The 24,012-nt window shown below is 56.1% G+C and overlaps 7 protein-coding genes across 7 annotated transcripts; 4 read left to right on the forward strand and 3 right to left on the reverse strand.

Annotated features, from left to right (window-relative positions):
• Positions 1-254: 254 nt before the first annotated feature.
• On the forward strand, positions 255-1,062 carry CGCA056_v000830 (uncharacterized protein; the record flags this gene model as incomplete). The annotated part of the gene is made up of 2 exons (XM_037316091.1): positions 255-311; positions 508-1,062. 2 exons carry the CDS (start codon positions 255-257, stop codon positions 1,060-1,062), a joined length of 612 nt encoding a protein of 203 aa, XP_037185513.1.
• Positions 1,063-4,217: 3,155 nt separating this feature from the next.
• CGCA056_v000831 (uncharacterized protein) lies at positions 4,218-4,969 on the forward strand (the record flags this gene model as incomplete). The annotated part of the gene is made up of 3 exons (XM_037316092.1): positions 4,218-4,288; positions 4,438-4,554; positions 4,630-4,969. The coding sequence occupies 3 exons, from the start codon at positions 4,218-4,220 to the stop codon at positions 4,967-4,969; spliced, it is 528 nt and encodes a 175-aa protein (XP_037185514.1).
• A 3,571-nt stretch (positions 4,970-8,540) lies between these two features.
• On the forward strand, positions 8,541-10,215 carry CGCA056_v000832 (uncharacterized protein; the record flags this gene model as incomplete). The annotated part of the gene is made up of 2 exons (XM_037316093.1): positions 8,541-8,731; positions 8,781-10,215. The coding sequence occupies 2 exons, from the start codon at positions 8,541-8,543 to the stop codon at positions 10,213-10,215; spliced, it is 1,626 nt and encodes a 541-aa protein (XP_037185511.1).
• Positions 10,216-12,613: 2,398 nt separating this feature from the next.
• STIMATE (Store-operated calcium entry regulator STIMATE) lies at positions 12,614-13,829 on the reverse strand (the record flags this gene model as incomplete). The annotated part of the gene is made up of 2 exons (XM_037316094.1): positions 12,614-13,240; positions 13,296-13,829. 2 exons carry the CDS (start codon positions 13,827-13,829, stop codon positions 12,614-12,616), a joined length of 1,161 nt encoding a protein of 386 aa, XP_037185512.1.
• A 2,433-nt stretch (positions 13,830-16,262) lies between these two features.
• Positions 16,263-17,740, reverse strand: CGCA056_v000834 (Lactose regulatory protein LAC9; the record flags this gene model as incomplete). The annotated part of the gene is made up of 2 exons (XM_037316095.1): positions 16,263-17,608; positions 17,668-17,740. The coding sequence occupies 2 exons, from the start codon at positions 17,738-17,740 to the stop codon at positions 16,263-16,265; spliced, it is 1,419 nt and encodes a 472-aa protein (XP_037185517.1).
• A 2,155-nt stretch (positions 17,741-19,895) lies between these two features.
• Positions 19,896-22,239, forward strand: erb1 (Ribosome biogenesis protein erb1; the record flags this gene model as incomplete). The annotated part of the gene is made up of 2 exons (XM_037316096.1): positions 19,896-20,561; positions 20,614-22,239. The coding sequence occupies 2 exons, from the start codon at positions 19,896-19,898 to the stop codon at positions 22,237-22,239; spliced, it is 2,292 nt and encodes a 763-aa protein (XP_037185518.1).
• Positions 22,240-23,146: 907 nt separating this feature from the next.
• CGCA056_v000836 (uncharacterized protein) lies at positions 23,147-23,971 on the reverse strand (the record flags this gene model as incomplete). Its single annotated transcript, XM_037316097.1, has 2 exons — positions 23,147-23,494; positions 23,561-23,971. The coding sequence occupies 2 exons, from the start codon at positions 23,969-23,971 to the stop codon at positions 23,147-23,149; spliced, it is 759 nt and encodes a 252-aa protein (XP_037185477.1).
• Between the last annotated feature and the right edge of the window lie 41 nt (positions 23,972-24,012).

A 24,012-nucleotide genomic window follows, 5' to 3' on the forward strand; every position in this document is an offset into this window, starting at 1 on the left:
GACAACACGGAAGCCTTGAATGACGGCGTCGGTGGGTTTCCATGGCCCGTCCCACCAACAACCTCCCACCTCCCAGGCTGTCTTTACCCTTCGACCGCCCGCTAAATCCCACCATCGATATCCACTTCCCAGCAACGCCTTTAACATTCCTTGGACTTTAATTGACCACCTCCATCCGTCCCTTTACACGCACGCGACCGAAAATCTCCAGGAGCCCTTTCGCAACGCAAACGCAGCCAAGGACGCCCGACGCCATGGAGAGTCTCCAGCTGGCGCAGATGCTCGCCGACCTGAGCAGCCTCAACGCGGCGGTACGTTTTCCTCCTCGTCTTCCTCATCCCCTGGCCCCCCATTACTCGCCCATGTCACCCATCGAAATCTGCCTCTCGCGGTGCGCATCTCGCAGGGGGTAGGATAGGAGGCAGATCCGCAACAAACTTTTCTCTGCCTTCGCAGCCGATGCTGCCTCTCGAAAACAACCCCAGAAGCTGACGAAATTTCCGGCAGGAACCCAATGCAGCAGCAGCTCTCGTGACGGCGAACAAGGCGATCGAGACGGTTGAAAAGACCAGCGGCGGCGTCGTCCCCAAGCGACCAACCGACGAACTCCGCCGCGCACACTCTTCCCAGACATCACGCCCAGGCACAGGCGCCGCGACGCCCGCCCGCGTCGACAAGTTCGGGCGCCGCATCATGATGAGCCCCCCCATGCTCTCGCGGTCCAACTCGGCCCAGGGTTCCGTTCCCGGCACGCCCAAGGGGTTTTCTGACGTACCTCACCCCCTTCATCACCCTTACCCCCACCACTTCCTGGAGGTCCCGGGACAGGAGACGAGAGCTCACACGATTGCGCAACAGGGCGAAGACGATTTGGACAGGGCTTCGACGCTGATGGCTTTGTACGAGATCCGCGCGAAGCTGAAGCAGCAGGACAACAGCAGCTTGATGAAGGCGAGGGAGAAGATTGCGGACCTCGCGCAGAGGCAGCAGCAACAGCAACAAGGCGGCGCGGGCAAGAAGGAGCCCGAGAAGATTACCTCCAGGTTTACGTTTCCCAAGTGACGATAACGACGACATATCGACAACACGGACGGACACAGACGGTTTTGTTGTCTTTTGATCAGCGGCGGTACGGCGTTTTACGGACAAAATCCTTTTCTCCATTTTTCAGCAAGGGGGAACAGGTATTCGGCATGGTTGCTTTGTTAAAAGTCACGACGAATTTGGTGTTACGGGTTCCACGAGCGATTGTCACTTGGATGACTGGGCATGTGCTACAAGTTTGGAAGGACAGGGAGGCAACCTTTGATCAAGGTCGCTCACTGGCTCTTGGTCTCGGTCCTTCATCCGGTTAATGAAGGACCTTGGGAAATTTTTGGTGCGGGTTGAAAAAAGATTGCGAGGGTCTGTTATCCTTCGAGGACGCAGCCTCTTTCGATGCTCTGTAATAAAGCGGTTGAGAGGCTGAGTACATCGCAGCGCTTGCTGGGGGAAGTTCCCTCGAGGCTGACCAGCGCAGGATTCGTGTGTTCGTAGACTACACTTTTCTTCTAATACCAAGAGCAGTACAATTACGATATGAAATGGCTTTCGCGGACCGACGTGTTGGATCAGCTTAGATGTGACGGATACCGAAAGAGGGAGGCAAGCGGTAAAATGTCAACCTGCCGCCAAGCCCGACGGTGCACTGGGCATACCATGGAGGTCCCGGCCGACGGGTGTGCGGCGGAGGGTGAGGGTTTTGAGATCGGACCAACCGTCCGGCGCCTAGCTCGGGGATTGGCCAGGAAGCGCAGGAGGCTATCAAAAACAGAGTTGGTCGCGAAGGAAAAGCTGGAAACAGCCTTGGCGGAAGCGCCATGGAGGCGGTAAATCTAATCTCTGTTGGAGGGGCCGCGCTCGTGGAAGTTCAGCTGGGATTCCCGATTTCGTGGGTTGGATAGCGGTGGGATAGGTTAGATTATAATAAGCCGGCCTGAAGCCTCGGCCGGGCTGTGCTATGTTAAGTAATCGGAGCTCTCAACGTTCTCGTCTGTGAAAGTTTCGTTAGTTGTTCGTGTTCTCGAGCTCTCCGTTATGTACGTCAGTTATGATTTGCTCTGGATAGACATTTCGACAATTGCCAGCGCCGCGGCGGGGATCCTTGGTCAGGACCCTCCACTCCCAGTGGGGTGGTCCTCAACGCCAGGCAGCGCTGGACGGGGCCGCCGTCAGCAGCAGCAGTGCCCCCGGTAGCCCGGGACACGCGGGTCGCCGGGCGTCTTTTAAGGTTGGTTTTGGCAGTCGCACTCGCGTCGAAGAAATGGAGCTGGAACCCAGGGTGGTGGGTATTCCTGTCCTCAATCCATAGAAACGCCCGCGGAGGGACGGGCTTAACGTAGAAGGAAACGTTAGATTGCTGTTATAAACAAGTGAGGGCTTATTAGGCTGAAGTTATAAGCACCCAAGTCGAAGAAGGGTTCTTAGTAGAGGGGGATGAGATGAGATAAAGCTGCAGAGAAACGAGACCAGCCGGAGATATTATGCTTGCGATGCCTGGGTAGGTAGCTCACGTGGGCGGCCGTCTTTCCCGGGAGAAAGTGTTGAGTTGCCCTGGCGGACGAAGCAAGTTGTGGAATGTCGCCGCCGGTCGGTATATCGATCGTTTAGCTCTGATGTGTTCCGGAATAGGCAATTGGGGATTACACTATCACTGGCGGCGATGCGGGAGAGGTGACAAATGGAACGGGAATAAGGGACGGGCGGATCTGGTGAGCTGCACAGCTCTGCATCGCCTAGTCCACTTGGCTCGCGCATTGGCAGGCCATGTACCTGACGACGCGAGATGCTGCAGAAGATGGGCGACGGCGCAAAAGTTTCCTCTCGATGATTCCAGATTCCGGCGGTGGTGACTGGTCGTCGGTAGGAAGGTAGGGTCACGCTACCGCGACAGCGCCACGGTTGGTGAGGAATCCCAGCGGGGAATATTGGGCCACCAGAAGTGTTTGGCCAAGCCTCCCTCGTTTGCCTTTTCGGCTGGTGATGTCAGGCGCTGGGAGCGATATCCCCGGCCGGCCTGCGCTCGCTGTGATTCGCTCCTCGGCGTGCTGCGAGGAGAGGACAGCTGCGGTTGGCTCAGTATTGGATTACACAGCCACTGACGGGTCGCTGGAGAGCAGTGGACTGACTGGCTGGTCGGGCGAAATGGACCCTGCGGAAGAGAAGTGTTTTGTCATGACTTTGGTTGTTGGGGGAATTGTAATGGCAAGTAGTGCTGATACCGGCGCAGCGGTGATGCTGATTGCTGATGATGCTGGTGCTGTTGACATGCTTCTGAGGGAGGCATGGTCCAGGTGCTCAAGACTCGGATAGGTAGGTACCGTCTCGATGGAACGGAGGGACGGAGGTACGAGAACGGCAAAATCGGAACCAGTTTCGTGAGGCAGCCCGGTGTTGGGATACGGCGGCCGGAGAGTAAGGGTACTTTGTGTGCGTTGGAGTCAGTCACTGTGTGTGTGGGAATGCGCGAAGGTTCCCAGCTCCGAACAAGCAACCAAAAGTCTGGGCAGAGGAGGCAGGCCACGCAATTCATTCGGGGCCGGTGACTCTGCCCAGCCTCCAAGACGTCGCTTTGTCCAGAGACGGGTGACGGTCTTCTTGGCTTTTTCTTCCTCACCTAACTTTCTTGACCTACCAGCGAATATAACTGATCCATCCCTCGTCCTTCCCCCCCTCCCTCTTTCGCCCATCCCATTTATTTAGACCTTTTTCGCCAAGCTCGCGCTCAGCCTAATCAAACCCGACTCGACTTTTGCAGCGTCCGCTCCGCCCTGCATAACACCCCAAACGACCTAAGCCTTATTGCACCTAAACCCACCTACGAGGTCCCTGAAGCAGAGAACCTGAACCGGGCGGGCCTAATTTCATCCAACCTTTGCCCCATTCACTCGTACGAGGGGGTGAACGTTCCAGCAACCGCGACGTCAGGCCAACAGCTATCACGTCATTGAATAGCAATACATCTCACGACACAACGCCACGAGCTTTCCTTTGCTTTGGCATAACTGCGAAGACGATTTCAGATTGAGAGATTTCCTATCATTGCGTCTTTACTTTTACGGCCACATTCCCTGTTTGTCGGCCAGTAAATAAGTTCGGTTGGCAAGTTCCGTCACCTACACCCGACAGCAAACATCGACTGCGCCGTCTCCATCCAGCGCATCGCCAAAATCATCAACATGGCGCCCGCAGATTTTCACATCCTTCCCTACCCTCTCCCTCAGGCAACTCACGATGCGATTACGAAGAGGTAAGTCTTTCGTCATAGTATACTTCCCCGTCGGACACATCGCGATCTTCCGCCGATCAACAACGACGGCAGATTGCGATGGCCCGCCCCCCGTCCCCATCCCATCACCAGCGACAATTCATCCACGCAAAACTAACACCAACGTTCAGAGCCACGTACTGTAACGCATACGGGTGCTACGAACGCAGTTCGTGGTACTACTGGGGCCGCTGGGTCCTCGCCGCCGTCGTCCTGGGTATCGCCATCCTCATCCTCGTCGCGCTAGGGTACGTTACATCCAGCACATCGCCTTCCCCGACAAAGCCCCCAAAAAGAAGCTGAACTGACTCTCTCAAAAACAGATGCGTGAGCTCCCGCCGTCGCAGAAAGCGCGGCATGTCGCCCTTCTACGGCACCGGCTGGATGAGTAACAACCAAAAGTACTACCCCCAAAACACCACCTACGCCTACAACCAGCAGCACCCGCAGCAGGGCTATGGCCAGGGCCAGCCCGGGCAGTACCAGAACCCGCCCCCGGCCTACGGCCAGCAGCAGCCCCAGTACACCGGCACTACCTTCAACCCCAACGACGGCTACTACGGCAATCACAACGAGGGCATCAACCTCCAGCAGCCGCAGAACGCGTACCACCAGCCCCAGGGGACCTACGCGCCGCCCGCCGGGCCGCCTCCCGGAAAGTAAGAGGGTGCTTGCGTGTGTGTGTTTTTGGGAGAGGATGAGTTGCCATGCGAGAAAGACAGCACGGTGGAAGGGAATAGGAAGGGATATGCGAACACCAAATGATACCTCGATTGCGGACCAAAATTGATCCAGCGGCGTTTTAAAGGGTTTCCTTTTCGATGGGAATTGGGAGACCTATGAAGATGAACCATGTGGAGGAACGAAACGTCGGCTGGAGTTAATTCTCCTCCTTTTCACGGCCTATGATGGTCAGGAAACGGGCTTTTCCTCTTCTGACTGTATGATATCTCTTTTTTAGTAAAAAGACTAGTTTTTTCTAACGACCTCGACCTGTCTTGATGTTGTGACGTGATTTCCATGTCGTTGGCCGATCTACGGTGACGCGCTAAGCTCAGGCCGTGAGCACTTTTAAACGCCGGCTTCAACATCAGATGGTTCCTGAATCTGCTGCAGCTGACACCTGATGCTTCTAGAATGAGTTTCCAGAAAACACGGGGCGCTCCCTGGCGGCGACAATCTCGGCGCCCCGGAGCCGGGAGCTAGACAACGAGGAAGGGTGCCTAAAACGCCCATTTCCCGAAATCTCGTGGCGTCCATGGTTCTTGATCCCACGATCCCAGATGAAGATGCAGTCGAGAAACCAGAGTTAAGTCAATAGAGAACTGAACAAGCGAGCCGAATAGTGATAACCCAGGAGCCTTAACGCAGTGAGTAGAGTGCTTTACTCAGCAGCACTGGAAACGTATGGGAGCACAAAATCGAGTGTCTGCTCTCTTCGTCGGCGGTTGTCCGGACATACACGGCGCCTCCTCTCCCCCTCAGGACCGCCTGGAATGCGACGAGAAAGTCTCACCGACGCTGCTTGAAACAGTAAGGGCCATGTTCGCATATAAAACGACCGAACCCCTTCAGCGCCCACCGTCGACCGAAAAGTTCGAGACAAGGAGAACAATCCTCGGTTTCGCAACGCTATTCTCGGCGGCCCCCATTGCCGTATCCGACCCGCCTGCTCAGCCCGCCTGACGAGAAAACACGACGAACGACACGGAGTTCCGATTGTGGCGAGTGAGGTCGGGATTGGAGCAGGGTTGTGTGGCTGACCCGGGTGGCGTTCATGGGAATAACCATCGGCCGTGGCATCCGAATCATGTGGGAAAGCCCCAGACGCCCGGTCCACTGCCAAGTCAGCACGGGTGCCTGAATCCTCAGGCGAGCAACAGATAGAGTCCACTCAAAGTGCAGGTTTCACCTTGTGACCCTGCAGATTGCAAGCCACTCTGTCTCTGTCTCTGCATGTTGCGAGCAGATTTCGGCCGGCGTGTGGGTTTTGGCTTGTTCCCGCTTTGCTGCTGCGAAACTTCGGTAACCCGTCAGCGGGCGAGCAAGCTCAAAATTGTGGTCGACGAATCCAAATCATCTCCGACCCCTGACAAGCTTCTCAGAAGGAAAAGCGGGAGGGAAGGTATGGAATACGTACCCCCTGACCGGCTTAAGAGGTTGCCGCTAAGGGACCGGGACTTGGGGAGAGAGAATGCTTCGACTAACGGCCAACGCGGCGCTGGAAGAGGTGGGAAGGGGAACGGCTGCGCCGCGGCACTTGCGCGATTACAGGGGACTTGCTGGCACAGAATTTTGCAGTGCATGCTTCTGCCGCGAGTTGCTTCTGGCTCCATTGCCTGCCCGCTGGCAGAGTTCGCATTTCTCAGCGAGGGTAAGGCCGGGAGAGAGGGAGACTCTGCGGGAGAGAATGCGAGCGAGGAGCGAACTGCTCACCCCACCAGAGTTCGTCTGAGCCAGGCACGATGCACGCCGCACGGCACGCTGCACGCTACGGCCAGGAACGCCTGTGAGAGCCAGGACGCTCGTGGAGCTTCAGGTCCAATCTGCATCCACTTTGGTGAGCACTCAGCAGCCAGCAGCAGCGCGGCTTGGTACACTAGGCAGGGGGATGCCGCTAGAGCGGCATGGCGCTCGATCGCAATTCAAATTTCCCGCTCACAATCTGAAATCTCCCTTGGCTTCCCTCATGTGTGTGGGCTGTGGACAGTGGTGCGCGTGCGTGTGTCTTCTCTCTGCCTTCCATCTCTGCTCTCTCGTTCTCTCTATCGTATCGCCCTTGATCGCTCAAGTCGCTCTCTCTTAGGTAGGCACGACACACTGACGATTTTGTCATTGCGCAGTGTGATTTGTTGATCTCCGCTCTCATTGGACGGGGTTCATACTGTGTGTTTTGTCGTCTTGATCGCCCGCAACCCTCGTGGAAACCGTTAGCTTTCTGGGAAAGTAGCGCGTGCGTCACGTCAATCCTTTCCCGTTCCTTTCTTCTCTCAACGCTCCTCGTTATTTTTCTCCCTCGTCCCTCCTCCTCATCCTCCCTTTCGTCCCCTCACTGACGCTCCGGGAAAAGGTACACCTCCAAGTCCATCCCATCCACGGCACGGCGGCCTCTCACATCCTCTTTTTTTATTTCTCTCGACACCCTTTGGAGGTGCATTATCCTCGACAACCCGACCCGGCAGGCTGCGTCCTGTTCCGTTCGCTCCTTTATCAGTTGTCTTTCGTCCCAAGTCCCGCCCGCCTTCCCGAGGCTGTTTGATGCCGGCTCCCCGTGTCCCTCTCTGCGCCTGATTCACTCCCTTTAAGGAACGATAGACATATAGCATCAGCAAAGTTTGGATAAACATTCCGCTCATTCCTTTCTCGACTCAGCCCGCCGCCACACGAGGATTTATTGCATTTTTCGTCACCACACACACAATTTACGTCTCACGACGAGACCCTCCTCAGCTACAGCCCACTACGTACCTGGGATATCCGTGTTTCTCTCGACAAGGCCCGCGTATACCATACGAAATATCGGAACCACCACCCCTTTTCTACACCAAACAAACAGCGTCATTCGCCCAATAAACCGCCAGCCCCCAACCGCAATCTGTTGGCCACCGATCGCCTATTCTCGGGGTCATCCTGTCAACCCTGCGGTGCCTACTGACTGCACCGCCCAGTTTCAGCGCCATTTTGAGACGAAAACCTCTGGGCTTCCCTCGGTCCTACGCTGTCATTCGCTGCGCCTTCCCCTACCACTACGCAAGGGGGCGACTACGCTTTACACTGCACCTCCCGCAGTGACGAACCACCTTCAACTCTCCCTCCTCTAACGGCAACACACAGGCATTTCAATTTCGTCCCTTCCAGAACCGGTCTGTGAGAGGGGACATCTACTTTCGTTCACGCCTGCCGCTTTCGCTTGCTGCGCTTTTGCCTCTTCGCCCGTTTCTCGCCTGAGATCGCTCTGTTACACCTGCGTCACCCGGACCTTCAGGACACAAGCGGCTCGCCTTCCATTCCCTTGACTGCACGGAAGATCAACGTGCGTTCAGCCGATCAAACGAAACACCGAGCAATCCGTCTTTTTTCATGAGATGATGGACCTATAGTCTTGCTACTATTCCGCAACTTAATCCCTCTCTCATTCGACAATCCCGACCTCGACAACTACCCCGGCTTTTCCGAGTGTATCATACCGAGAATCACGTTCGTTGGAGAGAAATTCGGCATCTCGGCTTTCAAGATGCCCTCGATCGACGCCGCCATGGCGAGGAGCCTCCGCGGAGGAGTTTGGGGCTCAGTAATGTCTAGCATGGCTGCGACTATCGAGAAGCGCCAGATCATGTCCACGGTGGAGAACGTGGGAAACCAGGTTAATGATGTGAAGACGGCATTTTCAAGTTGGGACAACTGCATGTCCGTCAACTATTGCAAGTAGGTTTACGCGGCTTGATTCTGGGTCAATGGATGCTGACTTGCGCAGGTGGCCGGTTATCGGTGTCATGATTGTCGGCGGCTTGATCATCTTTTCGATTGTATGGTGTATCATTCGATGCGCTTGCTGCGGTCTGTCGTGCTGCTGCCAGTGCTGCTACTGCCTCAAGTGCTGCGGTAACTGCTGCGGCTGCTGCGACACCCCGAAAGGAACACCTCATAAGTACCTCGACGAGCCGTACTCTTCGAATCAAGGGTACAAGTCACAAGCGCCCATGAACGCGAACTCGAACGTCCCGCCATTCCTCCAAAACCAGCCTACGCATACCGCACACTCCACAGCACCGGCAACGATGGCATCCGGAGCCTCGGCGCCCCCTCAGTATGCCGAATTCGATGTTAGCAAGTCCGGGGGCAAGGAGGACGGAGACGCTCTTCCTGCCATGCCCAGCTGGGAAGGTGCTGGATCTAAGAAGGTTGCGATCGAGGAAGAGGTGGAACTGGAGCAGATGAACAAGCCCGCAGCGTCGCCAAACCCGAACATGCCTCTCATGGCACCCAACGCCATGTCCCACCCGAACAGCCCGATGCCCGGCGATAGGAGCCCTTACGGACAGAACGGACAGGCGGGAGCTAGCGGCTACTTCCCCAATCAGTCTGCGGACCCCTACGCCATGAACAATCAAGGATTCAACAACAACGGATACGGACAATCCAACTCATCTTTCGGCGTCGACCAGTACGGAGCCGCGGCTGCGGCTGGAGCAGCTGGAGGCATGGCGATGAATCAAGGCAGACGGACTCCCGCCCGTGAGTTCAACAACAACAACGGTTACGGCCCGCAAAGAGGACAGACTTTCCCACCGCCCCAGCACGAGCTCGACGGAGGCTTTGGTGGCTTTGAGCAAGGAGGATATGGCATGGGCCGCCCTCCGCGCAACGGACCTAGCCCGGCCCCCAGCAGAGCCTTCACTGCCCCCCCTCGCAACGGCCCCAGCCCTGCGCCTGCTGGCTACCGCCGCTCGCCGGCCCCCGATTACCGCGGTTCCCCCGCCCCTCCTCCTGCCGACTACCACAGGTCCCCCGCTCCTCAGGATCCCTACCGCCGCTCCCCTGCGCCTCAAAATGATTACGGCTTTGACCAGCAAGACCAGTATGGCAATGACAACTACAACCGCCAACAATACGGTGGTGGTGCGCGTCAGTACTCGTCCGAGTCGACCCGACCTTTGGCCGCGCCTCAGCATAGCTACACCGGAGATCACGCTCCTCATTCCCCCGACCTCCAAAACTCTGGCGGCTTTGACTTCCAGTCAGGCTACAGCCGCCCGCAGCAGTACAACTACAACCGCGGCCCCGCCACTGGCCAGCCAATGCACGCCGAGCCGGAGGAGGAAGAACAGCGCCCCCCGCAAAGCAGCGGCGGCACGTACCCAGGATACAAGGCCTACCAGCCGACCAAGGAAGGCTGGAGCGGCGTTTGAGCGAAATGAAAGAAAAGCATTTATCACGACCTTTTGACATGGAAAGCACTGTTTTCGCATGCGTGGCGACAAAGTGGAATGCTGTCTCCGTCACGGCAGTCTATTTAAAGACTAATGCAGTCCGAAATTCATACATCCGAGGCGGCGTTACTTTGAGTTTTGATTAAAGTGGTTTCGTGAGGGGGTCATCCCTGAACCGACCGCACCCTTTCGCAGAAACCACTGGTCGTCTGTTTGGAACATCAAAAAGAGAGAACTGGGGTTGGTTTCCCACACGGAGTTTCGGGCATACAGAAAGAGCCTTTTTTTTCTTCGAATTTGATGAAGGAGCAATGGAGGGTGTATAATGAAATGACCCAGGTCAAAGTTTCTGTTTCTATGTTTTGTTTTTCTGTACGGGTTTCCCTTGCGTCATGGCGAATCTTCATTTCTTGCGGGGCCTTTTGTTCTTTTTTTGCATTCGCGTGGATTTGGCCATCCACACAGCACTTCTTCACCTTACACGTCTTGACGCTGAACGAGCCGCAGGCTGGCGTCGTCTTCTTCCGTCATTGATCGTTTGCTATGTTGTCCATCCGCAGACTTGGGATGGATTTGAGTTTTGGGGAGCAGGAAGGTTCAAGAGGGGGGTTACTCGGACGTTGTGTCTAGGGTAGGGGTTGCGGGAGATGGACAGGGGTAAAGAGGTTGTTGCGATGGTGGTGTGGGAGATACCCGCTTCGAGAGAGGGAGATATCAGAGGATTGCATTGAAAGATTATATCAAATATGTATGAACTCTGAATCGTGCTGTGTGATGATGACATATGTGGTGACCTGGATTATGGTCGGGCCGCTGTTGAACTTCCTCAAGCCGTGTATTGAATTGCCCCTTCGCCCTTTTCGAGAAGACAGGCGCGAGTGTATGGATGATGAGAAAAGAGGACGCAACGATTGATTTTCTTCTCCGTAAGTAACTAAAAAAGACTACCTGAAGTGTCCTGTCTTTTCCATATCTTTGACTGCTTTTTCTTGTGGTCCATGAGGACACCGAGATGTCTCAAGTCCGGCTTTGCCAGGTCGTTGTCGCCATCACACGGTTATATACTGCAAGGGAATCAGGTGATGTAGCTAAGGCAGTGAATGGCGGTAGGGTCTCTGGTGATGGTGATGGCGTGGGGGAGGGTATACCAAGAGAGAGAAGTGAGAGAGAGACCTGACTTTTGTCACCGTGGATAGGGACATGAGAGGATGGATTTGTGTCCGAAATGCTGGGCGCACGAGCGGCTCACGAGGCCTGACAAGCGTCTATCGGGGTTTTTATTAAGGATGTGAGGCTTGGTTCAATCTGCTGTTGAACAACCTGTTTCCCTCCCCCTTTGACGAGGCGTCGAGTATGGAAGTAAGAGTTGTGTCCCATTTCTTCTTCTTCTTTTTTTTCTTCTATGTCTCCTCCGCAATCTCTTGTGCCATCAATGGCAAAGCGTCAGTGCAATGCTTGGAAGTAGTATGGCCAGGTCAAGCGGGACGGACCGCGATAACGTCTCCCTCTATCCAAACGCCGGTGCGATGGCGCGGCAGAGCAATCTCCCTTTTGAAAGATGTACAGAGAGACGGCCGACGTCTCTGCTGGATTGACAGGGTCGTTGGCCATTCCCGATGTCCGCTTCCACAAATCTTCCTTGGCCTGGAGGAACAGCAACCACACGGCGGACATACACTCTGCCCAGGCTGTGTGCTCTGCCAAATGTTCCTGTGATCGGGGGACGTGAAGGCAATCCGGACCGTCATCCTGCCGATAGCCATGCGCTGGACACCTGATCCTCCCACCCGGAAAGCAAGTCCAAAAGGGCATACTTTCATCTGTTCCTCTGTTCTGACTCCCCCAATCGTCCACACCGCTCGTCCGAGACGGGGCCGCTCCTCCGTCCTCGTATTCCCCAATGTGTCGTGGCAACTTTACGCCAGGCTGTTGCTTGGTATACCATAGTCCTGGTGTCCTGTCATCCTCTTCCATCTCACCCGCTTATTCCACACATCGACCAGGAACGCGAACTTGTGCCGAGAGGCTTTGCTAACGCCTCGTTTGCCCGACATTCGAACAGGGGCGCCGGCCTTCAGAATATACGGCTGCGGAGATCCATCGTTCTTCTGACCCGCCATGCTGCTTTGTTAGAGGCTGTGTCGTAATAAAAGCCTCAGTGGGAAGAAGTCATTGACAATGGGAATCTTGAGAAACGGACGTGACCAGCTAATGCATATAATTACCCGAGCTTGCTATTCTCCATAAATACGCTGCGCAGCAAGATATGTGATAACGTATATAAACCATATCGATATTGTTACAACCCTAAGAGACCATCTAGGCCCTACACCTGTACATGTTCTAGGTTTCCGTCCTCTCGTAAGGGTTACACAAATCACTCCTTGGGGAAGAGCTCCGCCGATATGTCCTTCCTTTGGTGGTTCGTCCTGCTCGAGCTGCTGCCAATCACCGTGGGCGCATCGCCATCCTTGTCGGGATCATACTCCGCATCGTCTGCGTGCTTCGCCTTCTTTAACCTCAGACTGCCGCCGTCGTCCGAGTCAGTGTCGTGATCGCTCGCCTCGTCGGCGTCGTCGTACGGGCTGACGGCCGCGTGCCTCGAGCTCCACTCGGGGTCTTCATCCGGCAGGCGCTCGTGCTCGGTCTGCGGCTGCTTGATGAAAGAGTCGATGATGTAGTACTGCAGTGCGTTCATGATGAGGGGGAAGAACATCATGACGAAGAAGATCTGCAGCTGCTCGTTGCCCTCGGTCCAGCGCAGGGCCCAGTCGCCGACGCGCGAGATCCAGGGGAGCAGCAGGAAGATGATGAGCACGCAGAGCTTCATGCCAAAGAGGCCGCAGAAGTAGATGACGGACTGCTTGAGCCACCACCAGGCGTTTGGCGGGTTGCCATAGTTGCCGGACTTGATCGACTCGGCGGGCTTGCCCATTGGCGTGTAGGCCACAAGGCCGGTGAGGACTCGGAGGAGCACGATAAGGATGGGGATGCCGATCGTTGTCTGGGACACACGTTAGCCGGGTACAGACAGCACGCAGGGAGCGCAGGAAACTTACATCGATGGCAAGATTGAGCAGGTAAAACGAGCAAGGGTTTGGCGTGTAGTCCTCCTCGCGCGTTACTAACCTCCGCACGTTGGCCGTCGTCGCGGGGTCCAACGTAACAGAGAAGCGCCCCGACGTCAACATGGACATGAAGACGTTGGCGATGTGCACCAGCACCGAGCCAAACACCTGCTTCGACACATCAAAGAACCAGGTCTTGACGGGCCTTTGTGGTCGTTCCCTCCAGCGCTTGTACACCAATGACAGAAGCGCCAGGCCGCCGAGGGCAGCCTGGACGATGAGGGCAAAGGAGCCGAGCAGGCTGCACTCGCCGTTGCCGCCTCCCTCCTTCATGGCAGCGGTCGCAGTCGCGGCGGCGGCCGATGTGACAGCGGTGGCGACGACGTCGGCCATGGTTTCTGCTGCTGGGTTCGTGAGGGGAATCATGGTTGATGTTGCAGCGGCAGCGAGGGCGGCGGCGAGGGTTGATGTGGGAAGCGCATCTTGGGCGCCAGTCGCTATTGCGTAGGGCGGCGGGGGGGCCATTGGCCTGGCCGGTCTAGCGATTATGTACGGCTAAGGGAGGCAAAGACGCGGTGTCTTTGTGACCTGGTGACGCCTAGGTCGGGAGGGGGGGCGAGGTGCGGCGTCGGAATGTGGATGACGTTTTGGGAGATCGGGGGTGGGCGCGCTCTCTCTTTCTTCCCGTCTTTCTGGGGTTGACGGTAGGAGTGGTGGTGGTGGTGGTTGGTCGTGTGGGCAGGCGAAACGGTTCTACCTGACTAGCTTCGAGACACGGGCAAATATGTATGCAGGTCGATAGTTGGAGCTCCGACGTTGAAGACCGGCGACGGGGTTCAGAAAAGCAAGGAAGAGACAGGTAAACGCGCTTGCAGGGCGTTGAGAGGAGGGGAAGGTAGAATCCGGGGGAGGAGGCTGTTTAAAGAAGGAAAAGGGAGAAACAAGCGTGTGAAGCAAGAAAGAAAAGGGTAAGGCGAGAAGCGGTAGGCAGAAGAGATGAGAAAAACGAGGACTACTGGACGCCAAAAAGGTGATGATGGACACAGGATGGGACATGGACGGAGGCTACTGTCACGAGGCGGAGCCAGAAAGTGACATGCAAGCACGGACAATTAGGCGGTCGAGTTACAAATACACGAACCCTTTCTACCACCGCAGGCAGTTGTTAGGATTGCGGTAGGCAGACCAGGCACCTGGCTAACTGGAACTCTATTCGCCGCTGCCAATGTTCTATCTGTTGGGTGGTCTGGGCATCATCACTTCCTTCCAGCAGCATACCTGGTAGCAACGGCAGAGAAAAACACAGTTGGGTCATCAGCACATCAGCGCACCAGGGCCCTGGGGAAAAAGGACCTTGGGACCCTCCGCCCCCCGTTTGAGCCCCTCTGCCGCCTAGCAGTTGGCTCCAGGTTCTGACACAAGCTTACTTCCGATGCGGCTTAGCGTCCCCGCCTTTAACGGACCAGACCTGCCGCGCGAACATTCGGCCCCAAGCGAGCGCTATTAGGTGTTGGGTGTTATCCGTAGCCCGGTGAGCACAGCCAGCGGACAGCGGACAACGGGACCCTTTCCACGGCGCTAACGAAGGCTTGTTGGCCCTCATGGTTAGGAGCTTTTTTGGAGGTTACCTTAATCTGCAGGTGGATCACCGCCTGAGATTTTAGCAGCCGGGGAATATCTTACTGGCAATTGCACCTGGCGGGAATGGAATTGATCAAGGCAAACCGGAGGAAATGGGCAGGACAGCGCCGAAAGGGGGACCCGCGGGCGACGGACGGCGCGCACCAAGGCCGCCGAGCCCCCGCCCCCCCCCATCCAGGTCCATCTCAGTCCGCTGTCCACCTATCGACCCCCAACTGATGAAGCGCAGTTGAGGCAGGTTCCTGGCCAATTATCAACATCCGGTCCCATCGTCCCCGTCCCGTCCAATCTCTTCTCTCCATCGCGAACACGAAGGTTTATCTGACAGTCCTGCACTAAAACTGAAGAAATCCAGATTTACGAGGGGCACAGATCTCCGCCTGCTCTCATCGTTTTCCCTGGGAATCGCATTGGCCATATTACTAATGATCAGGTCCCAACCTAGGTAACCTTGCCCCGTACTAATGGACCACCCCCGTGCCCGTTCGCGACATCGTTACCACACTCGGCTCGCCGCGCCGCGCCGGTGGTGAGTCGATGTCTGCTTCAAATTATCAAATGACTGCAACACTTAGGTAATAAGCAGGTTTTGCCCAACACCGCGCAAACCGCCACGCATCGCATCGCAAGCCCTCTTACTTGATACTAATTCGTTCTTGTTTTTCTTCAAGTAAGACGAGACAAGACATCCCGTCTTTGTCTCACACGACTCACCTATCAATAGGCAAAACCCGCAGCATAATCCCCTTTGTCGTACCCGGCCTCGACCGAGCCCTTTGTCAGCCGTCTCTTCATTTCCCCGGGTCGCCGCTGACGAGAGACACACCCATACACTGCCCTTCTCTCTACGTCCCGAAAAAACCGTGTTGCCTCGTCATTCATTACTCACCGTGTCTCAAGTCTCGATATGCATGGAAGCTGCATGGAACGTTAACTCGATGCTAAAGGATGTTCGAGGCTTTCGACCATTGTTCATCGTCATGTGTGTAACCCTTTTAGATCTCACCCGACGGACAAAACCCACTCGGATGCCGGAATGAAGCGATATTGTGGACAATTTCAGAGGTTGGAAGGAGTGGAATGTTCCTTAAATTTGCGCGGCCTGCTCGTTGGCCACTGGATATCAAAAATCCCGCCGTCTAAAGTGATGTCAAATCTAACAATGGTAATATCAAAACTCGCTGCAGGCTCGCTTTTCCTCATTACGCCATACATCTCGTCGTTTCCGGGCAACAGCGTGTACTTTCCCGTCCATATCTCTTTCTTGTCGCCCAAATTCAAAAGATGAACGAAAGATACCCAAAGGAACCATGCGCCTCATGCAATTACCAGCTTGTCCAAAGCAACCCTCGCCATCTCTATAATCTTCAAGCAGTTCCGATTCTCTGGGCTGTCGTCCTTGCCCTCCGGCACCATCAAGTTGTGTTGCGTATGCAGCATCGGGTGCGGGTTTCCCGCCGCGACGTGCGCGTCTAGTGCGTCATGCCGGTGGTTCGATCTGTCCTCCATCTCCTTGATAACATCCTTGAGCCCCAGGTGGTGATATCCCGTGCCGTTCGTCGTCTCGAAATCGTAGCCGTAAATGTCGACCTTCAGCAGCCCCCGCACCGTGAGCCTCCAGCTGTCGGGGTCCATCTCGCGGTTATCAAACGTCTCGATGACGCCGCAACCCTTGTCTCTCTTGTTCATCTCCCCCCAGAGACCGCCGTACTCTGCGAACCTGAAGGTGATCATGCGGCTCTCCTTCTTGGCCCGGGCCGTCTCGGCGTCGACGAGCTCGAGGATCTTGGCGTACGCGTTGGCCGTCGCGGGCAGGATGGTGCCAAGCATCATCATGTTCTGGAAGGACTGCATCGGGGGCGGCTTCGTGATGTCGATACCGCTGCATGCCGGGCAGTTGATCACGTCGTGGGCTGTTCGGGCGGCTTGGCGGGCCATTGCCATGGCAATCTTGATGTCGTTCGAGAGCCTCGACAGGGCGTCGAGGGACAGGAAGATCTGGGAGAGACAGGAACATGTGGTGTTGTCGTACGCCTTGACAGTAGTAGCATCAGGGTCACAATGAGTGTCGTGTGTCTGCGCAGAGGTGGATGATTCGGGCGTGTCGTTGGCAACGGTGTTGGATGCGTCTGATGATGAGGCGGTAGGGGAGACGCTAGAGACCTTGTCGGGCACTTGCGCCGACAGGAGGTCAGTGAAGCTTTTATTAATATCTTGAGGCAGTCCCTCGTCAGCAGAGTCACTTTCGTCAAAGTTGATGCCACCTAACAGGTCAACACCCCCAACCCCAAACTGGAAGTCTCCAGCCGGGTACCGTGGCTCGGTGTAAGCCATCGTGCTGAGGCTCGCCAGCTCGGGCGGCAACGTCGACGGCGGGCCGTCCAAGGGGGATAGCAGGTCGAGGTAGTTGACGTTGAAGTCCTGGGTCAAGAACGCGGAGAAGTCGGTGTCTAGCGTCGGTTGTGTGATAAGCGGCGCATGCGACTGCTGTGCTTGGTCTTGAGGCTTGATGGAAGAAGGTTGTGCTTCAGGTGACTCTTCGACGTGTCTACGCTTCCTCGGCCGCCCCATCTGCTTCTGCGGCGAGTAGACACATCTCAGACCCTCTCTCTTACACCGCGAGCAGCCATCTGGCTCCTTGGTGCAAGCAAGCTTTCGCGATCCTGTCGAGTGATGTTAATCACCAATCCATTCTTCGAGGCGGGATGGGGCCACTACTCACGACACTCATCACACGCACGATGCTTGACGACACCGTCCGCGGACTTGGACTGACTACTGCTACTTTGGGGCATGACTGATATGACAAGGGTATCAAGGGGACTGAGAGGCTTTTTGTCGTGATCTGCCTGACAACGTGCGTTGGACGAACTATTCTGATTACTCAGAACTTTCCACACTGTCGGAGTGCGGCGTCCGTGAGGGTTTATATGTGGATGGAGGGGAATGTGTGTAAGGTGACGACGACGTGCGACTGTGACTCTTGGGCGGGACGGGCGGCGTCAACGGCGAGGGCGACCACGATGATTCCCTGGCTAGTAGTGTGTGGCTTGCCCTCAGCTGGATCTCGGGGTGTTTCTTTGGTATTTTTGGGCCACGGTATCCACGGGATGGTGGAAGCATGCGGGTGGTGACGCCGAAGGGTTATGCAGAAGCAATGTGCACTCGAGCAAGAGAGTGACCGGGGGCGAGCAAGACACAGGTGCAAACACGAGCAAATGCAAGCAGAGGGGAAAGCTTGTCTGCGGCGCGGTCGAGTCGTAAGTGACAAAGTCCCGGTTGATGTCTGAGGTTGGTGGCAGCCACGCAGCACAGCTTACCTTAGCCCAGTAAGGCCGCTCAAGACCACCAAGGCCAGGGTTGGTAAGTACGACTAAGACCAACTCAGTCCAGGTACCTGGGAGAAGTACAGCCCCTCCACCTAACCACGTCCTCGACAGAGAGGAGAGCTCTCGTTGACTGGTTGTAGGGAGAAGGATTCCACGCGGCGTAAGCACCACCTCGACCATGCATATACTGGAGCCCAAGGCGAATCCGATGTACTTTCGCTAGGTCGTTGTTGGAGGTTCAACGTTGGAGCCGTAGGCGGGATTGGGGGCTTCCATCTCAGGTACTTTGGGCCAGGCAACCAGATATCTGCTCATCATTAATCACTCTTGTACACGCATTCATACTCTCATCAACACACACGCGCCTAGATACCCAATTCAAATCACGGGCAAAACCTCTCCTTCGAGTAAAGATGCCCGACTGAGCACACGCCGAAGTTTCCAGGCTGTCGGGTCTCAGTTCTGCTCAACCTCGCAGAAGCCACGAAACAGTACTCTCTCTCACGATAGGTGACAGCTACGAGGGCGAGCTAACACCCGATGGACCGCGGGACAGAGTCTCTCTTGGCACAATTCTACGCAGCATATGTGGCGCCGTGATTGGCCGAGAGCATGGCAAATGAAGCCATTTGACTCATCGGCATGGAAAAATAGCAGCACTAACGTATAACACATGGATGAGAAGGTTCTCCCTTTGAAAACCGTTCCATACGGTATGTTCGCTGCGTGCCGGAGCTTCCACGCCGCCGATGGCATGACTGGGCTGACGAAGGGACATTTGAATAGCCATCTTGCAACTGACACGGCAAAGCCCCAAAGCCTCCTCTTCGGCTTCAAGCCCCTTCAGGCATGGAAGCATGCTGCGTCTGCCGTAGGGCGGCGCCATCAGCAACCTTACGGGATCTGGAGATTGTGTTATTTGACCTTAACGGGCCTTTTCGTCCTGCCATTTGTGCCAAGAATAACCATATGGGACCTGACGCCGGTCAGTCTCATGCTACGTTGTAGCAATTTGAGCACTGGACGGTTGCTTTGGGGTTAGCTGAGCTACAGCTGAAGGACGCCTTGTAAGGCCCTGCACGGGCTACCCGGCCCAAGCCTACAGCGCTCTGAGATGCGTTGATGATGGGAATTCGCCGGACGGGAGAGAAATGGAAGGCTTCGTGATGTCGGTTGGCTTTGCCTTCAGTAACGTGTCTTGACCAGCAGCGGTCAAGATGGCTTAGAATATGTCATCCTCACATCGTCCAGTCGCTCCACTTCTTCGAGAAACTGACATCTGTGATGGTGCAGCGGGTGATGTATGCGACTGTCTCAAGTTCGAGCGTTTGCCAACCACTGAGAGTCGCCCGTGGCTCCCTGCGGTGTCTCTTCGTAGGGCAGATTTCATAGCGATTGACAGTGTTTGACAGAACACAAACCAGCCCCCCGGCACGCTTCCAATGACCCACTTTTCGATTTCGGTCAACCCCGCTGGGCGGTGTGGAATGCGCTAGCACTAACGACGGCAGAAAAGTGGTCGCAGAAAAAAAATTTGGGAATGGGCGCTGGCTGCACCTGCATCGCGAAGCTCCAAAAATAGCCCTCCACCAAGGCAACTTTTTGGCTTTGAACCACCACAATGGCTCCACGACAAGCGTTAGGCAAGCGGAAAGAACCGCAGGCGTCTACTGCTCCTGCCGAGGAGGAATTCGGCAATGCAACGTTGGAGGGCATCTTGTCTCAGAGCGAGGATGATTCCGACTACGCCGAGTCTTCTGGCGACGAGGCAGAGCTGAACGGCGACTTGTCTGAGGATGAGGACGAGGACGAGGAGGACATCCTGAGTGACGACATTCCATCCGATGGCGAGGACCAAGACGTCTCTGCGAAACTCAAAGCAACAAAGCTCTCCGCTGCCAATGGCGACGACGACGACGAGCCCAACTACAGGGTCGTTACCGACGCCAATGGCAACGAGCGTTACGAGTACGATGAGATCGATCCCGTCTACGACTCCGATGACTCCGACGCCCAGGAGGCTGCCAACACCATTGGCAACATCCCTCTGTCCTTCTACGACTCCTACCCTCACATCGGTTACGATATCAATGGCAAGAAGATTATGCGCCCGGCCACCGGCGAGGCATTGGACGCTCTTCTGGAGACCATTGAGATCCCCAAGGGATGGACCGGCTTGACGGACCCCGCGACCGGCAAGCCTCTCAACCTGAGCCAGGACGAGCTTGAGCTTTTGCGCCGCGTCCAGATGAACGAGGTTCCGGAGGAGGGCTACGACCCGTACCCCGTAAGTTTCAATTGCACCTCACGCTACCGACGCGCATACTGACAGGACACAGGAAATGGTCCACTGGTTTACTGCCCACGAGGAGAAGATGCCCCTGAGCGCCGCCCCCGAACCGAAACGCCGCTTCGTCCCCTCCAAGCACGAGGCCAAGAGGATCGCAAAGCTCGTCAGGGCCATCAAGGAGGGCCGCATCCTGCCGTACAAGCCGCCTGAAGAGAGGGAGAAGGAGGAGGCCGAGAAGGAAGAGACGTACTACGACATCTGGGCGAACGAGGAGGAGCGCCCGCCGCACATTATGAACATTCCCGCACCCAAGCTCCCGCCGCCCGGCTACGACCTCAGCTACAACCCGCCCCCTGAGTACCTCCCGACCGAGGCCGAGAAGGAGGAGTGGGAGAAGGCGGACGCCGAAGACAGGGAAAAGGAATACCTCCCCGCCAAGTTCGATTCGCTGCGCAAGGTCCCCGCCTACGGCGAGTTTGTCAAGGAGCGCTTCGAGCGCTGTCTCGATCTCTACCTGGCGCCCCGCGTGCGCAAGAACAGGCTCAACATCGATCCTGCGTCGCTCCTTCCCAAGCTTCCCCGCCCCGAGGAACTCAGACCCTTCCCCACGTCCAGTCAGACCGTCTTCCGCGGTCACGAGGGCCGTGTACGATCGGCCGCCATCAGCCCTGACGGAGAATGGCTTGCCAGTGGTGGTGATGACGGTACCATCCGTCTATGGCACCTTCGCACTGGTCGTCAGGAGTGGTCCGCCAAGATCAGCCTGGACGAAGCCGTCAACGTCGTCCGCTGGCGCCCGACCAAGGACACCTTCATCCTGGCAGCGGCCGCCGGGGAGGAGATCTTCTTCGCCGTGCCCCCACGCGGAGCCGACGGCGTCGACAAGGCCAGCCGCGACATTCTCGATGCCGGCTTCGGTTACGCGACGCAAAACCCCCAGCCTACAGCCACCGTCACCAAGGAGCAGCCCGGCAAGTGGGCCCGTCCTGGTTCCAAGCTCGAGGCCCTCGGCGTCCTGCTCAAGGCCACCGTCAGATCAACCGTCAAGGTCATCAACTGGCACCGACGTGGCGACTTCCTCTGCACCGTCTCCCCCACAGGACAGCGCAGCGCCGTCGCCATCCACACCCTCTCCAAGCATCTGACTCAGATCCCCTTCAGGAAGCTTCCCGGACTGGCCCAGACGGCCCAGTTCCACCCCTCGCGCCCCCTCTTCTTCGTCGCGACCCAGCGCATGATCCGTTGCTACGACCTGCAGCGCCAGGAGCTCATCAAGGTCATCCAGCCCGGCGCCCGCTGGATCTCCTCCTTCGACGTCCACTCGGGCGGCGACAACATTGTCGTCGGTTCCTACGACCGCCGCCTCCTCTGGCACGACCTCGACCTCTCCACCCGCCCCTTCAAGACGATGCGCTTCCACGCCGAGGCCATCCGCGCCGTCAAGTTCCACCGCGGCCTGCCCCTCTTCGCCGACGCCTCCGACGACGGAACCCTGCAGATCTTCCACGGCAAGGTCGTCAGCGACCTCATGGAGAACCCTACCATCGTGCCCGTCAAGATGCTCAAGGGTCACAAGGTCGTCAACAAGCTCGGCGTCCTCGACGTCGACTGGCACCCCTCGGAGCCGTGGTGTGTCAGCGCCGGCGCCGACGGTACCTGTATCCTCTGGACGTAAACAAGATTACGGGAGAAGGAAAAGAAAAAGTGGCGATCTATCCGTCTCTCTGGGTATATGGGAGAGGATACTTGTATGTTTTTACACCAAAAAAGACAGCGAGGCGTTGGGAACCACCAAAAAGAAACCAAAAGAAACACAACCCCATCATTTGCTTTTTTTTTACTTGTTGTTTTCAATCTGCATTGTGTTAGATAGTACCTTGTAGAATTTTGAAGAGGTATCCTAATGGACGTCAACTTTGCACATACAGCATTGCTCTAATGAGTTTACACACACTGATCAGCAACAATGAAGGGTGGGTCGTTAACCCGCACGTTGGGGGTTAAGAATGCAGTGAAGGGTCGTCGGCGACCGGCGAAGACGACGCCGTGATTGGTTATAATGATGCCTATGTTCGTAAACATTTCCGCCTTGAAACCTGATACACGTGGATGCCTACCGTAGCTATCTTCTTCTTCTGGTTGCATTCTTTTCCTCAACTGGTTTTCCTGAACTGAGAATTATTATAGCTTGATGGTGATCAAAACGGGATTGGACTGGCGGGTTATCAAGGTGTAGTAGGGATTGATCCGGTGGTTAAGAACGAGGCCTTGGCCATTAAATGCCAGCAGCGCAAAATGAGGACAAACGAATGTGAGCTCAACCTCCGTACCAAAGGGCCTTCTGTCAATTCAAAAAGGCCTATATTCTTCTGGTTCACCTTCCATCTTCCATCTTCCAATTCCGTTGGCCTAGGTTTATGTGTATCACATGCTCCTGCTTTTAGTTTAAACGAAAAGCAAAAGATGCTATTCGTCCTTGCGAGATCGGTATCTCTCACAACCCTCTCCAACATCCGCGCTAACTATCGTGCAAGAACCAATCTACTGTTGTGTCTAATATGAGAGACTCTTCGCCTCCCCTTTTAAGCACCAACATCCTCCACACCCATCCGTACCGCCCTCTCAACAAACTCGGCCGTCTCCGCGGTCCTCGACAAGAACGGCGAATGCGACGTCGCCTTAAACGTAACCTTCAACGCATCTGGGCCCAGCGCCTGCGCCATCATCTCCTGCGCGAAGAACGGGATCGCGTGGTCGTCCTCGCACGCAATGTACGCGCAGGGGATGTCGTGCCACGGCTCGTAGGTCACACGCTCCTCGAATGCCTTGACGGTCTGGTGCTTGAGCATGCCGACGCACTTTGATGTGATCTCGGGGGCCACGTCTTGGTAAAAGACCTGTTCGGGGTTGTTTACGAAGATCTTTCCGTCCTACGGTTTTGGTGTTTAGGATCACGATCAGGTTTGCCCCTATTATAGAGGGGTACAACAACTCACCTCAATTCTCATCCACGGCTGGGGCTCATTCCTAGTCAGATCCCACACACCGGTTCCATTAGGCGCCACGAAGGCGGCGATGTACACGAACGCAATGACGCCGCCGGTCTTCCCCTCCGCGGCACGCTGCTTGTACCCGAGGCCCTTGACAGCTTGGGCGCCCACGATACCGCCGTATGAGTGTGCCACTACGACGACTTGCCTCCCCTGATCCGCGATTTCCTCAATGACAGCGTGAGCGGAAGCTGCGTCGTCGAACATGCCCTTCGTAGGTGGCTCGGCGCCGACGGAAACGTTCGTCGTGGCCCTGGTCTCCCACCCCCTCTGGTGGAGTTCAGTTTGGAAGACTTCAAAGGACTCGGGGGAGTGCCATGCTCCTGGCGTGAGGACGATAACTGGCTTGGAAGACATTGTTCAAGCGGGGTCTGGGCGAGTGTTGACCAAGGGGTTTG

This window comes from Colletotrichum aenigma, assembly GCF_013390185.1.
Source record: "Colletotrichum aenigma strain Cg56 chromosome Unknown KSG_Cg56_contig01, whole genome shotgun sequence".
Lineage (NCBI taxonomy): Eukaryota > Fungi > Ascomycota > Sordariomycetes > Glomerellales > Glomerellaceae > Colletotrichum > Colletotrichum aenigma.